The sequence below is a fragment of the Lithobates pipiens genome, unplaced genomic scaffold (assembly GCF_037356315.1).
Source record: "Lithobates pipiens isolate NorthernLeopardFrog02 unplaced genomic scaffold, aLitPip1_a1.2 Scaffold_27, whole genome shotgun sequence".
Lineage (NCBI taxonomy): Eukaryota > Metazoa > Chordata > Amphibia > Anura > Ranidae > Lithobates > Lithobates pipiens.
In genome coordinates, this window is record NW_027507788.1 from 204,770,530 (window position 1) to 204,790,868 (window position 20,339).

General features: G+C 43.5%; 1 protein-coding gene across 2 annotated transcripts in view; it reads right to left on the reverse strand.

Moving 5' to 3' along the window:
- Positions 1 to 10,671: 10,671 nt before the first annotated feature.
- Positions 10,672 to 20,339, reverse strand: part of TTC12 (tetratricopeptide repeat domain 12) — a 348,845-nt gene continuing 339,177 nt past the window's right edge. Inside the window, exon 21 of one of the 2 annotated variants that reach the window (XM_077458134.1) lies at positions 10,672 to 11,640. In XM_077458134.1, the coding sequence (XP_077314260.1) occupies positions 11,571 to 11,640 (70 nt within the window). In that variant the 3' untranslated portion in view covers positions 10,672 to 11,570. The remainder of the gene's footprint in view (positions 11,641 to 20,339) is intronic. The other variant, XM_077458133.1, reaches the window with a different exon arrangement.

Here is a 20,339-nt window from a genome sequence, read left to right on the forward strand (position 1 = left end):
AACACCCAGGTGGGCACTGATGGGCACAGGTGGGCACTGATGGACACAGGCGCCACTGATGGACACAGGCGGCACTGATGGACACAGGCGGCACTGATGGGGCACTGCAGTGGCACAGGTGGCACTGATGGGCGCAGGTGGCACTGATGGGCGCAGGTGGCACTGATGGGCACAGGTGGCACTGATGGGCACTATAGTGACTTTGGTGGCACTGGTGTGGCTCTGGTGGCACTGATTAGCACACAGATGGCACTGGTGGGCACAGGCGGCACTGGTGGGCACAGGCGGCACTGGTGGGCACAGGCGGCACTGGTGGGCACAGGCGACACTGGTGGGCACAGACGGCACTGATGTGGCACTGCAGTGGCGCAGATGAGCACTGATGGGCACAGATGGCACTGATGGGCACAGGTGGCACTGATGGGCACAGGTGGCACTGATGGGCACAGGTGGCACTGATGGGCACAGGTGGCACTGGTGTGGCACTGGTGTGGCACTGGTATGGCACTGGTATGCACTGTAGTGGCACTGGTATGCACTGGTATGCACTGGGGTGGCACTGGGGTGGCTCTGCTGGCACAGAGGTGGCACAGAGGTGGCACAGAGGTGGCAAAGGTGGCACAGGTCGCACAGGTGGCACAGATGTGGCACAGGTGATAGATGGCACTGGTCTGGCACTGGTCTGGCACTGTTCTGGCACTGTTCTGGCACTGTTGTGGCACTATTTGGGCACTGCTGGGCACTGCTGGGCACTCACGGTTATTTTTTATTTTCACTGGAATGTTCTCCTCTCCTCTCACGCTGCATCGGTGTGAGGAGAGGAGACTGATGACCTTAGCTTGACCCGGCAAGCCGAATTGTTTACATTTGTGATCGCTCCGTCATTGGACGGAGCGATCACGTGGTAAAGGACCGCTGCCATTGGTCCTTTACCGCGATCCGTGTTGCGCCGGGTCCCGTGAACTCGGCGAGCACGGATGTTCCGGCGTGCGCGCCCCAGGGGGCGCGCACGAACGATTCTCCGGGAGGCCGTTAATTAACGGCCTCTCAGAGATAGCAAACCGACCTATAGCCGTTAATCGGCTATAGGCCGGTTATTAAGTGGTTAAAGTTGATTTATATTTCTTTTCTATAGTAAGACTCATTGGATTGTTAACAACTTTTAGTCATAATAAAATGCTCCACAGACATTTAAAAATTCCATTTTCAACATACATATGTTAAACACTATTTACTCTATATTACTTAACACATGCATACAGAAAAATGCAGATTGTGTTTAAGCTGAACTCTATGGAAATTTCAAAACATAATATTATCCATTTTATCCAGGTGTATATTCATTAATAGATTTTATTAATAGACTGTTCCTTTGCCAATATGAAAACCAAACGTTATGTCCATGCAGCACACAGCCACGCTGGACCAAATGGTAGATCTAAATAAACCAGGTTAATTGCAGTTTTATTTTTAAGGGGGAAAAATAATCAAAAACTGTATTACTGAACACATCAAAAAGTTCATAAGCAACTTGACAGATTTATCATACTGGAAATTTGTACCAGCTAGAATAAGATAATTATAACTGTTCTATATAATAATTATTGGGTTCCCCAATGCAAAAATTAGAGAAAAAAGTGTGTGAGGTCCCCCCTAAAATCCATACCAAACCCTTATAAAAGCATCCTGGCTGACCATGAAGGTTGGAAGAGTGAGAGTGCAGCCCCCCATGGAACCAGACCAGGCCACATGTCCTCAACAAAGGAATAGTACCTTGTTAGGGCAGCATCCCTGGAAAAGTATCTTGTCCCCAAGTTTTCCCCATATCACCACTAGGACAGGGACGTGGTCTATGAGTGGGTAAGGTATTTATCGTAATCTGAAAGTCCTATTTTGAATAAACGGCCCCCAGATAATTCCTCCTCTAAAGAGATATTGTCATGGTCGGTTCCGAGTTCCAGCGGCCCGTGGAAGACCTACCCACAGAATTGGTCCGTTGAGCGCTAATAGGTCTTCCCGGGCGCGCGTTAGCGCGAACGGACGCACGCGGGTGCGAGCAGGTACGATCGGGCGCACGCGGGTGCGCGAGATTGCGAACGTGCGCACGCGGGGTCACGGTCGGTTGCACGGTTTCACGTGGACGCGAACGGGCACGCCGTGCGACCGTTCTTGGCGCCCAGAGGGCTTCTTAAGAGATCCGTTCTAGTGGCTCGGTGCTGTCCTGTCTACAGCGTTCCTGTGAGTTACCTCTGCTAAACCTGATTGTTCCTGCCTCTGATCTACCCGGCCTGTTCCCGTTTACCCCTGCTTGCTGCCAGCCTTGACCTCGGACTTCCTGACTACGCTTCTGCCTTCCCCTCCGGTACCTCTACTGCCTGCCCGTTGACGACCCGGCCTGTGTTTGACCCTGCTGTTGCCTGCTTATCCAGTTTGTCTCCGTGACCGCTGCTGCCAGTTGCCCGCCTGCCAGCCGTTCCTGTGTGTCTTCCTGCACCTGCTGCCAGCCGCTGACCGCTCTCCAGCTGTTCCAGTATCATCTGCCTGCACCCGCTGCTGCCTGACACCAGCTCCAGGACCAAGCCTACCTACACGGACTTGGCACTTGTGCCCTCTGACCTCTAGAGTCCCTGTTCCCACTTTCAGGGGATCTCGAGCCAGAGGCTTACGAGAGGCCGCTCCCTGCACTCCGGGCTCCTTCCACCAGGTACGTGACAGATATGTAGTAGTACAGGTTTCACATACCCAGAATTACAATGTAAATAAACACACTGCATGTTTTAAAAATTCCTTTATTAAAAAACAAACAAAAAAAAATGACTATGGTGTAAATTCAGCATCAATCAATTCATTCAAAGTAGATCCATGTTGACCATGTTGAACAACTATCATAGTAATAACCCATAGAAACAAAAAAAAAACACAGACCCGTCCTCTCATGATGAACTCTTCTCTGTAAATTACCTTTCCACAGCCAACATCTGAAGGTAAACAAAAGGGTTGGATCTCCCAGTTGAAATTTTGACCAAATATGCTAAAACACAATTAACCACTTGACCACTGGGCACTTAAACACCCTTAATAACCAGACCAATTTTCAGCTTTCGGTGCTCTCACATTTTGAATGACAATTACTCAGTCATGCAACACTGGACCTTTATTAAATTTTTGTCCTTTTTTTCACACAAATGGAGCTTTCTTTTGGTGGTATTTAATCACCGCTCGGTTTTTTTATTTTTTGTGCTATAAAAGAAAAATTACAGAAAATTCTGTCAAAAAAATGAATTTTTCTTTGTTTCTGTTATAAAATTTAGCAGATTAGTAATTTTTTCTTCATACATTTTGGCCAAAATTTATACTACTACATACCTTTGGTAAAAATAAGTACAAATTGGTGGATATTATTTGGTCTTTGTGAAAGTTATAGAGTCCACAAGCTATGGTGCCAATATCTGAAAATTGATCACACCTGAAGTACTGACGGCCTATTTCAATTCTTGAGACCCTAACATGCCAGAAAAGTACAAATACCCCCCAAATGACCCCTTTTTGGAAAGAAGACATTCCAAGATATTTAGTAAGAGGCATGATGAGTTTTTTGAAGTTGTCATTTTTTCCCACAATTTTTTGCAAAATCAAGATTTTTTTTACTTTTTTTTTTTCACAAAATTGTCATATTATCAGTTTATTTATCACACACAGCATATGCATACCACAAATTACACCCCAAAACACATTCTGCTATTACTCCCGAGTACGACGATACCACATGTGTGAGACTTTTACACAGTGTGGCCACATACAGAGGCCCAACATGCAGGGAGCGGCTTTAGGCGTTCTGGAGCACCCAGGACAATTCAGACATTTCTCTCCTACATGTAAAAATCATCATTTATTTGCTAGAAAATTACATAGAATCCCAAAACATTATATATGTTTTTTTAGCAAACACCCTGGAGAATACAATGGTGGTCATTGCAACTTTTTATCTCGCACGGTATTTGCGCAGCAATTTTTTGAATGCTTTTTTTTGGAAAAAAAACAGTTTTGTGCTTAAAAAAAAAAAAAAACAGTAAAGTTAGCCCAATTTTTGCATAATGTGAAAGATGAAGTTATGCTGAGTAAATAGATACCTAACATGTAATTCTTCAAAATTGCACACGCTCGTGGAATGGCGCCAAACGTCGCTACTTAAAAATCCCCATAGGCGACAATTTAATTTTTTTTTTACTGGTTATATGTTTTGAGTTACAGAGGAGGTCTAGGGCTAGAATTATTTCTCTCGCTCTAATGTTTGCAGCGATACCTTACATGTGTGGTTTGAACACCGTTTTCATATGTGGGCAGGACTTACGTATGCGTTCGCTTCTGCATGCGAGCACATGGGGACAGGGGCGCTTTAAAAAAAAAAATTTTTTATTGTTCATTTTACTTTATTTATTTTAGTTTGACATTTTTTTTCCCCCAAAAATAATTTTTTGATCACTTTTATTCCTATTACAAGGAATGTAAACATCCCTTGTAATAGGAATATGGCATGAAAGGCCCTCTTTACAGTGAGATATGGGGTCAATAAGACCCCGCATCTCACCTCTAAGCTGGGAAGTCTGAAAAAAAAGAAGAAAAAAAATATATATTCTGGCTTTGATCGTATTGGCGAGTCGGTAGAAGCACCGGAGGGCGGTGGGAGGGGGGGATGTCTATGGCTGGGTATTGCAGGGTATCACCGACTATGGCTGGGTATCTCAGAGTATGGCTGGGTATCTCAGAGTATGGCGTTTCAGAGTATTACGTTGCAGAGCATTGCAGGGTATTGGCGGGTGTTGCAGAGCATTGCAGAGTGTTGCAGGGTATTGGCGGGTGTTGCAGAGTGTTGCAGGGTATTCGCGGGCGTTGCAGAGCATTGCAGTGTATTGGCGAGTGTTGCAGGGTATTGCAGAGTGTTGCAGGGTATTGCAGAGTATTGCAGAGTAATGGCAGGGAATTGAGAGGTTAAATTTCGGTGAGCAGCAATGTGGGCACTGCAGATGTAGCCCACAGCGCTGCTGACACTGATCTCTTCCCCCTCCGCTGTACCGATCGGTACAGAGAGGGGGAGGGAGGAACCGGCGTTATAACATGATGATGTTTACAAGTGATCACTCCGTCATTTGACGGAGCGATCACGTGGTAATCGGGCGCGATGAGCGGCCGTTTACCGTGATCCGTGATGCGCCGGGTCCAGGATGCTCTCGTGTGCGCCGGGTCCAGGGGGCGCGCAAGAGCAGAATTATGGGAGGCCGTTAATTAACGGCCTCTCAGAGTTAAACAACCGCCCTGAAGCCGTTAATCGGCAATGGGCGGTTGTTAAGTGGTTAAACACTTCAGCCCTCCTACCCCAACCTGTTTTGCATCTGCAGCTCAAAGCTCACACGTTTTCATCAAAACTTTGCACAATGCCCCTTCCCCCTCTTCTACCTCCCTACCATGTCTCTTTATTTTTTTCCTCCTTCCATTTCTGTTTGCCTAAAAGAGAATAACTAGCATGTATTGGAAGCAATAAAACAGTAAAGCAATACAGCAGTTCAAAAGGTTAAACAATAGGCACATTGAATTAATACAATACAGACAAGTACCCCTTAAATTGTGGCCACCTATATTTCACAGGAATGAGGGTATTGAGATGGGTATAGATAAACAAAGAAAGAAACTGGCTAGCTCACTTGTAGGCCTTTAGTCAGGAGAGTCTAGGTTTAAGCCTGATAAATTAGTTGGACCACCTGCAAACCAGTATAGCTAGCAGGATAAACCCTGACTATGAAGCAGTCTAAAAATTGGTTCTTCTGCCAACTCATTTGGGGCCCTTTTGTTTTCATGCAAGGCGCTGTTGCTTTAAGATGTGGAATGAACAGGATAGTTCCCTTTAGGATGTGGAATTAACAGGATAGTTCTCTTTAATAAACAAAGTCATTGGTACAGGTCACTTTAAGAGATGAGGCTGTTGACACTGTTCATTTTAGAGTTGGGGTTGTTGGCAAGTATCACTTTAGGAGATGAGGTTGGACTTAAACAGCAAGAGCGCTTTCTTTTAATGACCAATATTGAAGTGGATGCAGCTACATTGAAAAGATTCTGCTCAACAGGTAGCAAGAGTTTAACTCAGTTCAATAACCTGTGGGTAGTAGTCACAATGGCAGCTAAGGCATCTAAGGCATAGCAATATGCAGCAATAAAGGGCGTTGGTGTATTTGTCTCTGAAGGCCAATGCTGAAGAATGTTTTTAACCTTGTAAAACCTGTCTGGCATCAGACTAGCTGTAACTGGTGACAATGGTGCATGGGTCTGTGACCCTGTCACTTAGTCCTTATGTGACAATTCAAGAAGCGTAAGGTGCCTCCGGTGGGGTCCTCCTATAATTGAAAATGTGGCTGTGGTGGCTGCAACTCAGTGCTCATGAGTTTTGCAATTTCAGCTTAAATCGGAGTTCCACCCAAAAATGGAACTTCCACTTTAAGCAGTCCTCGCTCCCTTACATGCCACATTTGGCATGTCATTTTTTTGGGGGGGAGTGGGGGCTTCGTTAGGAGGGGAACTTATTGTCTCACTTCCTCCCAGGGACCGCCAAGGCGACTCCTCCTTTCGCCTTAGGCAGCCCCGCCCTCTAGGTGATCTCCTGGGAACGTGACAGATCGGGAGCGCAGAGCGACTCGTGCATGTGCCATGCGTGCCTGGCCATGAAGCCTGGCCATGAAGCCAAAAAGCTGTCACGGCCGGGTGCCCAGAGTGGCAATGGAGGCATTGGTGGAGGGGGGGGGGAGAGGAGCTCCTCTCCCCCCCCCCTCCACCAATGCCTCCATTGCCACTCTGGGCACCCGGCCGTGACAGTCCATTCGGTCGCATCGCTGGACCGTGGAACAGGTAAGTGTCTATTTAATAAAAGTCAGCAACTACACTTTTTGTAGCTGCTGACTTTTAATAAACATAAAAAGCCTGGAACTCTGCTTTAAGTGTGAAGAAAAATCTGCTTTCAGCCTACAATTCCCAGAAGTCTCTGGATACCTATATCAAGCTATGGCAAATAAAAGTGCTGAATGCTGTCATCTTGTGGATGAATAAAGTTCTGCACCCTCAGTAACAATGCACAGCGTTACACTCATATAGGTGGTATGGTCAGGTGTTCACAAACTATTATCTATTTATTGTACATTATAAATGATAACACATCAAGGGTATAATTTATTATAATAAAAGGATTCATAAAATATTTAATAAAACCCATTGTCTGGCTTAGTGATGGGTGTTATATTAGGAGGTATGTATAATAAATGTTGCAGTAGATTTATAATACTCCTGATTTTGTACAATAAAGTTATAGGTTTTATTTTACTGACTTAACTGTTTGTCATGGATTGATATCACAAAGTATGACTTTTTTTGTTGGTTCAGGTTCTATTAATACACACATAACTAGAAGTTGCTTCCAATTTATGGGGTAGGATAGGGAATAAAGGAAGCGACTACCAATTAAATGAACAGAAAATATTATTTTTCTTATATCGTCTATTATTGTAAGAAGTTTGTAGAAACTAGCATGTAATACAGAATATTACTAAATCATGTACTTTACTAGCAAGGAACCATACAAACCACAAGAGAGGAAGGTTGCCCATATATGTTCATACTTTATAAAAATGTACTGCTGACTTGCCCTTTTAGATAGTATATTGCCACTGCCATATTGTATTACTAGCCTTGCTGTTGTGAATGATTAAATAGGTCTTCCAAATTCAGTAGACTAATATACTGAATTCCATAAGCCTTCTAGAAACTTTTAATGTAGAGCTTTTTTTTTTTTCTATTCCCTCTGGATGTTTTTTTCTTTCTAGGGACGTGTGTACATTCCAAGGCAGAATTCTTTATTTTTATGCCCTGGCATACATCATAAAGGTCACACAGGACTCATTTGTACCTTGTGTACAGTGTACAGCCTAGCTGTATTACATCCCAGGGCAACAAATTCTGCAAGGATTATGAGAATGAAAATAATGTGCTGACTAGTGTTCCTGTACAAAATAAAGTCAGAAATATTCCTGATCAAATGATAATAGTTTATTAGGGTTGGTGTTAATCATGATCACTTAAATGAATATCCTGGATGTTATATTAGTATTTGTAGCTGAGGCTGAAAAGACAAAGAGAGTACACAACACAGTAATAAATCTCTGCTAATGTAGATGTTTATTACTATTTTATTTATGTTTATTATTATTATTATTATTATGTTTATTATCTATATACTCTTTAAAGTGGTTCTGCACCTTTAAAAAAAATATTAAAAGCCAGCAGCTACAAATATTGCAGCTGCTGACTTTTAATAAATTCACACTTACCTGTCCCAGGGTCCAGCGATGTTGGCGGCAGATGACGAGCGATCGCTCGTCTCTCTGCTGCCCCCCGCCGCCATCCTCTTTCAGGGAATCGGGAAGTGAAGCATTGCGGCCTCACTGCCCGGTTCCCTACTGCGCATGCACGAGTCGCGCTGCACATCTCTGTGTTCTGGTCTCCGCTGTGTCCTGGGAACTGTGTGTTTCCCAGAACACAATGGGGGGGGGGCGGGCCATCTGCGGCGGTCTGCAGGGGTCGTGTCCCGGAAGTGGGTGCAGGTACCTGGATTACGTAACTGCACCCAGTATATAACGTAAATTTTTGTAACAAAACACTGCGCTATTCTTACCAAAAAATAAATAAACCACACAAGAGAGCTGCTAACACATCACCGGGGTATCAAGTGTAAGGTAAACAATGTTATGAAAAAAGTGTAGCGCTTCTCGAAGCTTCAAATATCAAATATCCATAATCTTACTTATAAGTGTAGAATTATATCATTACAGTGAAAAAATCCCACTATAAAATAGTGCTCATAACACATAGATTCTTACATAAATTGCATATATAAGTGACTCAAAAAAAGAAAGTTTTGCCAAAAACGTCCAAGAGACAAAGTAAAAGAAGAAAAAAGGGGAAAAAAACAAAGTCCCAATAGTAAAATACAGAGTCCTTTGTGTATGGTGTCTTTGTATAGTCCACAAGTGTGTAGGAAATATATTACACCTCCTTTCAAAAAGGTTCATGCATTAGTCTCGTGAGGTTCCCGTCACCAGGCAAATTGAAGGCTTACCGGAGTTAATGGATCCTCACAAATTTACATTTGGGGGATCATACAAGCTTTTGCAACTATGTGCAGATTCTCCCAGCAACCAGTTATCCAGGGGGACCTCGAATATAGGCAATCACTTCATATGTTGAGAGGTATTTTGACTCCAGCCAGATATACCCATAGGCATGTTAAGAACATACGAAGAAAAAAACAGGGACCAAAAATAGCGTAATTCCGTTTTTATAGAAACAAATAGAAAATAAAAGTACAAAACTCACATGTGTACAGTAGTTTGAGCGCTTAACAGGATAAAACACAATTGCAGCAAAGTTCCGACACGTTTCGTCGTAGAAGACGTCAGAGTAGCTCACCATCAGAACTACCTACTCCCATTTCTTCACTATGTACATATATGGAGGATCTTGATCTATCACTTTGGGAACAAAAAGATATCTCACTGGTCTCGGACCTGTGGGAGAAGGATAGGCTGATCCCTTTTGAGACCCTGGCAGGCAAATACTCTTTACCAACAACAGCTTCTTTTACTTATCTAAGACTTGCTTCCTTTCTAAACCAACACCGGGGCACTTCTGTTAAAATACCACACCAAGCATGGACGTTCTGGTCTGATGTGGCGACAGTTAAAGGGGGCATTTCCCTTTTCTACAACATCCTACAACACAAGAGTCAATTCAGTAAAATGTCTCCCCTTCAGAAATGGGAGAGAGATTTTGCTGTATCTTTTTCTGACGAACAATGGAAGTTAGCTATACAAAGCAACTGTCGCTACATCAGATCCATATCACATTGGGAGACAACACAGAAAATACTGCTTAGGTGGTACTATACCCCTTACATTACAGCGAAATTTGCAAAGGGCAACACAAATGAATGCTGGCGAGGGTGTGGGAGGATTGGTACAATGCTACATATGATATGGGAGTGCCCCCATCTCAGAAGTTTTTGGGGTGGAGTGTTTACCCTAATCTCAAAAATTACAGGCATTATTAAGAAAGCAACACCGGAATTAGCAATTCTAAATATTCATATAGACCAATTTCCACCACCTCTCAGAATGATAACAGTTCAAATCCTGTCGACGGCTAGATTCTTAATTGCCAGAAACTGGAAAACTCCTAACTCCCCTAGTGTTAGTGAACTTATCAAAAAAGTGGATGAAACCTTCAAATACGAACAGATTCTTACCACAATAGAAGGGAAATCTTATAGACTATATTCTCAATGGTCACCTTGGATTGATACCAGGAAAATTGTATAAGTTAATGCATTTATTTCTTTACCTTTCTTTTATCTCTTTTGTTTTGTAACAAGTTGTATAGAAAGAGAAGGAGAAACAAAGTTGTAACATTATAAATATATGTTTTGAGAGGCTTGGAACTCCTATATATGTCGGGGGATGAGAGCATGTATCTCTTCTGTAAAAATGCTGGCTATATTCTTTGTACAATTCTTGTTGTTTTTGGTCATCAATAATTGATGTTCATTGTATTGTCTCAACCTCTCAATAAAAACTATTTCCAAAAAAAAAAAAAAAAGAAATCTCCGACCGGGTGTACAGGGGCTAAGAGTAAACAGAAAGGCCTTATGCACACTGGAAGTTTTTTCAGCTGCTCATAGGGGCATCTAGCTTTTATTTTTATCTGCCCCTATATGTCAGCTTAGGTGTCCATGCATACATAGGCTTTTTAGAAGAGTTTAGAGGCAGGAGTAGCAGAGTTTTGACAGAGAAAATGCTTGACGCTTCTAAACACATCTTAACTCATCTAAATGCACATTAACGCTAGGCACGTTTATGTGTTAATTTCAATAGCCAACTAAAATTATTATTCTGGGCAATGAGATGAATTAACGCCTAAGCACAAGACATTGGTAAATGCACCTAAATTCTTTATACACTTACTTACAAGCATCAAGTGTTTTTTTTCTGCCAAAATGTCCCTACCAGGAAAAAAGACATCTAGGAGAGATAGAAAAATGTCCAGTGTGCTTGAGGCCAAAAAATATAAAGCCTACTTTGTACTGTGAATAATGCAGCTGTACTAGAAGAATGCCATTGGTAAATAAATGGAACAGCAGGTATACTTTATACTGCTGACCTAATGGGCTCCATCACACTTGTATGCTGTAGTTACAATGTAATGCACTTTTAAGCCTAGAGTCATTAAAAAAAAAAAACTTGCGAAATTATCCTTTATTGGTATGTATGCTTTTATAAATATATTTCCCATATTAAAATAAATACAATTACACATAATGTCTGTTTAGAAAAATGTTTCCACAAGTTATGCTAACAGAAAATAAAATAACAAATATGAAAAACCAACATCTACTACAAGATAGACTTCAACAATGTTCACATATTTTCTGTTCAGTTTTTTTTTTTCTTTTATACTTAGTATCTGGTACAGGAGTTCAATCATTTGATGTATTTCATACAAGAGTTGAGAATTTCAATTCCATGCAGTTCCCGAAGTTGTGTCAGGTACCTGACAAAAAAAAAAGGCATTATGAAAATTCTGCGTTTAAGTTCTTTTTATTCATTTAACAAAGAATTACAAAACAAAATGCATCACCATAAGGTAAATTATAAATTACAAAAGACGTTAAGATCTCAGACACAATATAACATAAATACAATAACCTATATCTGTAGAAAAAGTGTATCTTCTAGAACCTTTTCATAATTATCAAATAATGAAAATTCTTTTTTCTGTTTCATAAAAGTTTTAACATTGCACTGATAGAACACATTCTATTGGAAACACGCTAGCCTTAGCTTATGTAAAACCATTTATACAAAATCTATATGTACAGGAAAGTACAAAATGTAGATTTTTAGAATTATATTATTTGTCCTTGAAATAGGAGCTTGTTGCTTTTTTTTAAAATGTATATCTGACTTACTAACCTGTTCTACATAATAGAGAATTTACTAACTGTTCCCAATGTAGATGTAAAATAAACGACAGTTAGCTGTTTAAATGTATTAATCCATAGTTACTACATGTGCAAATGTGGAATGTTTAATCAAAATCACAGACACATTTGCTTAGCTTTCAGTAATAGTCATGCGCATAATGCAGAAGCCACCTATACCAATATTCGTGGATCACACAATCATAAGACAAAACCACTTAAATAGCAGCCCACCCATTTGTGAGTCATTGTAAACTCGGGTATCTGTTACACATAGAGATGTTTTTTTTCTTTCCAATCTTTTAACCCCGGAGGAACCCAGGTCTTGGGTAACCGGGGGTACGTTGGAAAATGTCTATTATATTGGTTGGGAGTGGGAAGAATGTCCCCTTACAGTAGTGGTCAGAATGTCACTGTTACAGGTAGATTAAAGGATCATTGATGTCATGCTGTTGACACCAACACCAACAAATAGGAGGTCAATTAGCCACAGTTTTAAAGTAAATATATAAAATGTGAAATAAAAGTGGCACAATACCCAGATAAACCCTCCCACCTTTTAGCTCTGCTCACGCCGATATACGTCGGCAAAGTGGCACGAGGGTGCAAAACGACGTACCCGTAAGTCACTCCATCGTCAGTGGCTAGTGGGCAGGCGATTTGCGCCGCAGGAGCATGCCCGTGGGTCCCGTGGACGCTGTGTCCACTGGTGGCCCACGATCATGGCATGGAGAAACATAAAGGTGAAACAATCATCAGTGATAAACTAATAATAACATTCCACAGCAGCTCAAAAGTTTAAAAATGTATGAAAACAATATATAAAGTGCACAAAATTGTGTATATAGGTAAACGTATAAGTGAACTCCTAACATATAACTTAATATCTAAAGTATAGGCTTATAAGTGGTTAATATTACAGGCAGCTAAATGCCCGCGACCCCAACCTGAGTTCGGGTTTCTGAGGGGTTAATGGGATAGACGGATAAGGGCCTGAGTATTGTAGTGTGGCCCTAAATTTTAAAGGAATGGCCTGTGATGGATGAGGCAGAGGAGGATAAATAAGACAGATTGCTGTGCCATGTATCACCCCTGTGACGTAGTCAGATATAATGAAAATCAGGCGTGGCTACGCAGCAACCGGATGTGGCATACTATAGTCAGGAGAATGAGTGGCGTGGTCTGTACAGTGGTCACACCAGCGTGAAGATGGTAAGATGACTATAGGACTCCTACAAGATTTCTTTTTTATTTAAAATGCAGGATTTTAATGTTTTAAATGTAAGTGGATATCTTTTATTTGAATAAATTACTTGGAGTTTGAAGTAATACACTATTGGAGGCTCTCTTCTTTTCGGCATATACTTGATGAGATATAACGTTATAAGGAAGGCGGAGTAGTGAACTGAATTCCCTATAAGGGAATAACATCTACTTTTAAGCGCTATTGCCTACCCATGAGCATGGGGGGCAATATAGTCTAGTGTGTTTTATTCCTAAGGGAGAGGTGATCACAGTATCACATTGGTGGATTCAAGGTGTCACATTGGAGACAAGATTTCACACTGGTGTGTGATGATCACACACACACTGTACTTTATATTGTGGGACAATATAGTGCATATAAGTGAACTCCCTCAAAATTGAATATATCCAAAAAAGTGGTGGATCCAAACAAAACAGTACAGAACAATTAGATATATTCAATTTTGCGGGAGTTCACTTATATGCACTATATTACCAAAAGTATTAAGACGCCTGCCTTTACACACACATGAACTTTAATGGCATCCCAGTCTTAGTCCGTAGCCTTCAATATTGAGTTGGCCCACCCTTTGCAGCTATAACAGCCAGGGCTGGCCCCAGAGATTTTTGTGCCTGGGTCCAAGAATGAAATGCTGCCCCCCTACCCCAAAAAATCACGCCCACCAAAAGTACCCCTGTCGGAAAACATGAATCAGACTGAGACAGAAGTACAGTTAAATCTCATGTGTTTCACCACTTCAGCCCCAGACCATTTAGACCAGACCACTTTTTGCGATTCGGCACTGCGTCGCTTTAACTGACAATTGCGCAGTCATGCGATGTGGCTCCCAAACAAAATTGACGTCCTTTTTTCCCACAAATAGAGCTTTCTTTTGGTGGTATTTGATCATCCCTGCGGTTTTAATTTTTTGCGCTATAAACAAAAATAGAGCGGCAATTTTGAAAAAAACGCATTTTTTACTTTTTGTTATAATAAATATCCCCCAAAAATATATAAAAAACATTTTTTTCCCTCAGTTTAGGCCGATATGTATTCTTCTACATATTTTTGGTAAAAAAAAAAAAAATGGCAATAAGCAATTGATTGGTTTGCGCAAAAGTTATAGCGTTTACAAAATAGGGGATAGTTTTATGACATTTTTATTAATATTTTTTTTTTTTTTACTAGTAATGACAGCGACCAGCAATTTTTACTGTGACTGCAACATTATGGCGGACACATCGGACATTTTTGACACATTTTTGGGACCATTGTCATTTATACAGCAATCACCGCTATACAAATGCAGGGATTCCTGTGTAAATGACACTGGCAGTGAAGGGGTTAACCAGTTGGTGGCAGTGTAGGGGTTAAGTGTTCCTAGGGGTGTGTTACTAACTGTTGGGGGCTGGGCTTTCTTTTAGTGAACACTGATCTCTGCTCCAATCACATGGAGCAGAGATCAGCGTCACTTGTTGCTAGGCAGAACGGGGAGATGCTGTTTACAACAGCATCTCCCAGTTCAGCCGCCCCGTGAGACGATCACGGGTATGCTCGCGGCGATCGAGTCTGCGGGACCCGCGACCGGGCTCAGGGGGGTCCCGACCGGCATACGGGGGTGGCGCGCTCGTGATGGCAGGGCGGCCCTTTAAAATTGGACGTACCTGTACGCCAATATGCCTTCCAGTGCCATTCTGCCGACGTACATCGGCGTGCGCCAGTCGGGAAGTGGTTAATAATAATAAGAAAAGGTAAACAGAGTAAACATAGTCAAAACATAGCCAGAGTTCAAGAACCGGGACAGATAATCAGACAAGCCAAAACATCAGGGAGCCAGAGATGAGCGTAGTAGAACAGCAAGAAAGATCTGGAGCCAGAAGGAATGTCAGCCAAGCAAGTCTTTAACAGGAACGCAGGAGAGTATTTCTAGCGATGTGACCAAGGTGAAGGCAGAGATCATCTGGGCTGGATGGCTTAAGTAGGCAGGACTGACGAGCAGGATATCAACAGGTGAGTTACTTTGGAGACATAGGAGCTGGCAATTAGCTGACAGTTGAGTGGCCAGCTCAGAGAAGGAAGTGCTGAGCCCAGAGAGGCTAATGTATACAGACAGGCTAGGGTATACAGATTCACCGGGCTCCACCCCTGCTCAGGAGCTTGTGTGATAAATTTCCTCCCGCCTCTATCATATGGGTGGAGCAAGGGAGGAGACCCACTCTCACACTCTGGCTTCTGGCTGTCACTGAAGTATCACGTGCAGACTCAGTGAGAGTGCCATAGCTGTGTGGGACAGCGCTGTGTCAGGCAGCCCATGACACTCACTGAGTCTGCACTCAGTGTGCAGATCGTGTAGGTAACGGCAGCCCTGCTCTCCCCCCTCTCAAATTGGCACCTGGGTCCATTGGACCCACTGGGACCCATGGTAGGGCTGCCCTGATAACAGCTTTAACTCTTCTGGCATGGCGTTGTGCACTGGTCCAAATCATTTGGTAAAGGGGGGATTGTGGTGTGGGGTTGTTTTTCAGGGGTTGGGCTTGGCCCCTTAATTTCAGTAAAGGTAGTTCTTAAGGCGTCAGCATACCAAGACATTTTGGATGATTTCATGTTCCCAAGTTTGTGGGAACAGTTTGGGTATGGCACCTTTCTGTTCCAACAAGACTGCGCACCAGTGCACAAAGCAAGGTCCATAAAGAAATGGATGAGTGAGTTTGTGTTGGAGGAACTTGACTGGCCTGAACAGAGTTCTAACTTCAACCCAATAGAACACCTTTGGGATGAATTAGACCGGAGACTGCGAGCCAGGCCTTCTCATCCACATCAGCCTAACCTCACAAATGTGCTTCTGGAAGAATGGTCAAACATTCCCACAGACAGACACACTCCTAAACCTTGTGGACGGCCTTCCCAGAAGAACTGAAGCTGTTATAGCTGCAAAGGGTAGCCCAACTCAATATTGAATCCTACGGACTAAGACTGGAATGCCATATATTGTTTTCACCAATTTTTAAAATGTTGCGCTGCGGTGGAATATTATTAGTTTATCACTGATGATTAACCACTTGCCGCCCGCCCTATTACAAAATGACGGTGGCAAAGTGGTTTCATAATCCTGATCGGACGTCATATGACGTGATCAGGATTATGTGCCGCTGCGCGCCCCCGGGGGCGCGCATCGCGGTGATCGTTGTTGCGGGGTGTCAGTCTGACACCCGGCAACTACGATCTCGGACGGAGACTCTTTACCACGTGATCAGCCGTGTCCAATCACGGCTGATCACAGTGTAAATAGGAAGAGCCGGTGATCGGCTTTTCCTCACTCGCGTCTGTCAGATTTAACCCTTTGATAAAGTCATGAGGTTGTGACGCAACGCGTCAGGGAAGGAGCTAGGTGTTACACATATCACTTCCGGTCGCGGCCGAGACCGGAAGTCCGTGTTTGCTACGAATTCGCTGATATCTGCTTACATGTAAGTGAGGATATTTATCTATTAAAGTTGTGTTTTAATACTACACATGAGAGCCCCCCTTGTCTTTCTTCCATTCCCTATGTACCACCAATTGTAACTGGATGTATTTGGAGAAATTGGGGAAGGAATAACCGTATATATACAGCGATATATAACTGAGGCTGGACGGATAAGGACGGAGTAGTATCTGTGTATATACAGCGCTTTTATGCCATAGATTTGAGGTGAGAGGCTGGGGGATAGTGATGGCCGAACGGTTCGCCCGGCGGTCGTTTCGCGGCGAATTTCCGACATTCGCGGTCCGCACGTTCGAACGCCTTTTTCCGTCGTTCGCCGCGGCGGACTTACGTGTTTAATGTATACAAGAACTTTAACCTTTGGTGACACGTTTATCATGTGATACAGGACAGCCAATTGAGACATGACAGCACATGGACACTTGTACATTCCCCCTAACCTATAAATACACCCGATCCGGTGGCCATTTTACATTCTTTCTTCTGTTACGATAGGGACAGGTTCCTGTGTGGAGTAGGGAGAGATAAACCACTAGCTATTTGGTACACAAAAGTTCTTTTCAGGACTGGTATAGGTGTTAGGTGTTGATAGGTTTGCTGTGCTGCTGATTCTTGCAGCAGCCTGAGTGTCTTTTGTTAGTTTAGAGAAAGGGAAAGGACGGTGTATGCTACAGGGACAGCCAGATTAGTCTTTCATCATCATCATCATCATCATCATCATTAGCTGTTACTATCAAGGTCCACAAAAGAGCTGTTCCAGTAACCACTAATCGTTCTCTTTTTTTGCCAATTTGTATAGGGACAGGAAGGAAGCAGTGTTGTCAGGCAGTGAGGGTAATTTTAAAGACTTGCTGTTATTATTAGTTCCACAAAGGTTCTTTTCAGGACTGGTATCAGTGGTACAGTAATAGGCTTGTACATGTATAATATTCTTTCTTCCAAATATAGAAAGGATATTATACTTGACTGCTGCCCTTCTGCTGCAGTCTGCTAAACATTCACAACTCACTTGGTCCACAAAAGTTCTTATAAGGACTGGTAACTTGGTATAGGGTGCTACGGTACATAGGCTTGAGTGCGGTACAGTCTGCTGTTCTGTAAGGACCGCTATCGGTCCACAATAGATAGGGTTGACGTGCACCACTGCTGACCGCTCACCTATACTGCAGCAGTCCTTCAGCGGTATAGGGACTGACGTACAGTCTGCTAATCACTAACACACAACCTGCTTGTTCCACAAAAGTTCTTATAAGGACTGGTAACTTGGTATAGGGTGCTACGGTACATAGGCTTGAGTGCGGTACAGTCTGCTGTTCTGTAAGGACCGCTATCGGTCCACAATAGATAGGGTTGACGTGCACCACTGCTGACCGCTGCCCTATACTGCAGCAGTCCTTCAGCGGTATAGGGACTGACGTACAGTCTGCTAAACACTAATACACAACCTGCTTGGTCCACAAAAGTTCTTATAAGGACTGGTAACTTGGTATAGGGTGCTACGGTACATAGGCTTGAGTGCGGTACAGTCTGCTGTTCTGTAAGGACCGCTATCGGTCCACAATAGATAGGGTTGACGTGCACCACTGCTGACCGCTGCCCTATACTGCAGCAGTCCTTCAGCGGTATAGGGACTGACGTACAGTCTGCTAAACACTAATACACAACCTGCTTGGTCCACAAAAGTTCTTATAAGGACTGGTAACTTGGTATAGGGTGCTACGGTACATAGGCTTGAGTGCGGTACAGTCTGCTGTTCTGTAAGGACCGCTATCGGTCCACAATAGATAGGGTTGACGTGCACCACTGCTGACCGCTGCCCTATACTGCAGCAGTCCTTCAGCGGTATAGGGACTGACGTACAGTCTGCTAAACACTAATACACAACCTGCTTGGTCCACAAAAGTTCTTATAAGGACTGGTAACTTGGTATAGGGTGCTACGGTACATAGGCTTGAGTGCGGTACAGTCTGCTGTTCTGTAAGGACCGCTATCGGTCCACAATAGATAGGGTTGACGTGCACCACTGCTGACCGCTCACCTATACTGCAGCAGTCCTTCAGCGGTATAGGGACTGACGTACAGTCTGCTAATCACTAACACACAACCTGCTTGTTCCACAAAAGTTCTTATAAGGACTGGTAACTTGGTATAGGGTGCTACGGTACATAGGCTTGAGTGCGGTACAGTCTGCTGTTCTGTAAGGACCGCTATCGGTCCACAATAGATAGGGTTGACGTGCACCACTGCTGACCGCTGCCCTATACTGCAGCAGTCCTTCAGCGGTATAGGGACTGACGTACAGTCTGCTAAACACTAATACACAACCTGCTTGGTCCACAAAAGTTCTTATAAGGACTGGTAACTTGGTATAGGGTGCTACGGTACATAGGCTTGAGTGCGGTACAGTCTGCTGTTCTGTAAGGACCGCTATCGGTCCACAATAGATAGGGTTGACGTGCACCACTGCTGACCGCTGCCCTATACTGCAGCAGTCCTTCAGCGGTATAGGGACTGACGTACAGTCTGCTAAACACTAATACACAACCTGCTTGGTCCACAAAAGTTCTTATAAGGACTGGTAACTTGGTATAGGGTGCTACGGTACATAGGCTTGAGTGCGGTACAGTCTGCTGTTCTGTAAGGACCGCTATAGGTCCACAATAGATAGGGTTGACGTGCACCACTGCTGACCGCTCACCTATACTGCAGCAGTCCTTCAGCGGTATAGGGACTGACGTACAGTCTGCTAATCACTAACACACAACCTGCTTGTTCCACAAAAGTTCTTATAAGGACTGGTAACTTGGTATAGGGTGCTACGGTACATAGGCTTGAGTGCGGTACAGTCTGCTGTTCTGTAAGGACCGCTATCGGTCCACAATAGATAGGGTTGACGTGCACCACTGCTGACCGCTGCCCTATACTGCAGCAGTCCTTCAGCGGTATAGGGACTGACGTACAGTCTGCTAAACACTAATACACAACCTGCTTGGTCCACAAAAGTTCTTATAAGGACTGGTAACTTGGTATAGGGTGCTACGGTACATAGGCTTGAGTGCGGTACAGTCTGCTGTTCTGTAAGGACCGCTATCGGTCCACAATAGATAGGGTTGACGTGCACCACTGCTGACCGCTCACCTATACTGCAGCAGTCCTTCAGCGGTATAGGGACTGACGTACAGTCTGCTAAACACTAATACACAACCTGCTTGGTCCACAAAAGTTCTTATAAGGACTGGTAACTTGGTATAGGGTGCTACGGTACATAGGCTTGAGTGCGGTACAGTCTGCTGTTCTGTAAGGACCGCTATAGGTCCACAATAGATAGGGTTGACGTGCACCACTGCTGACCGCTGCCCTATACTGCAGCAGTCCTTCATCGGTATAGGGACTAAGAGTTTTGTCACAGGGTCATTTAAAAAATGACAGGCAGAGGAAGAGGCAGGCCCTTCCGCAGGGGTGGTAGGGGTAGGGCAGGAGCAACAGGCTTGAGCCAAAGTGGGAAGTTGCAGAAGGTGCGTTCAATTACTTTAAAGGAT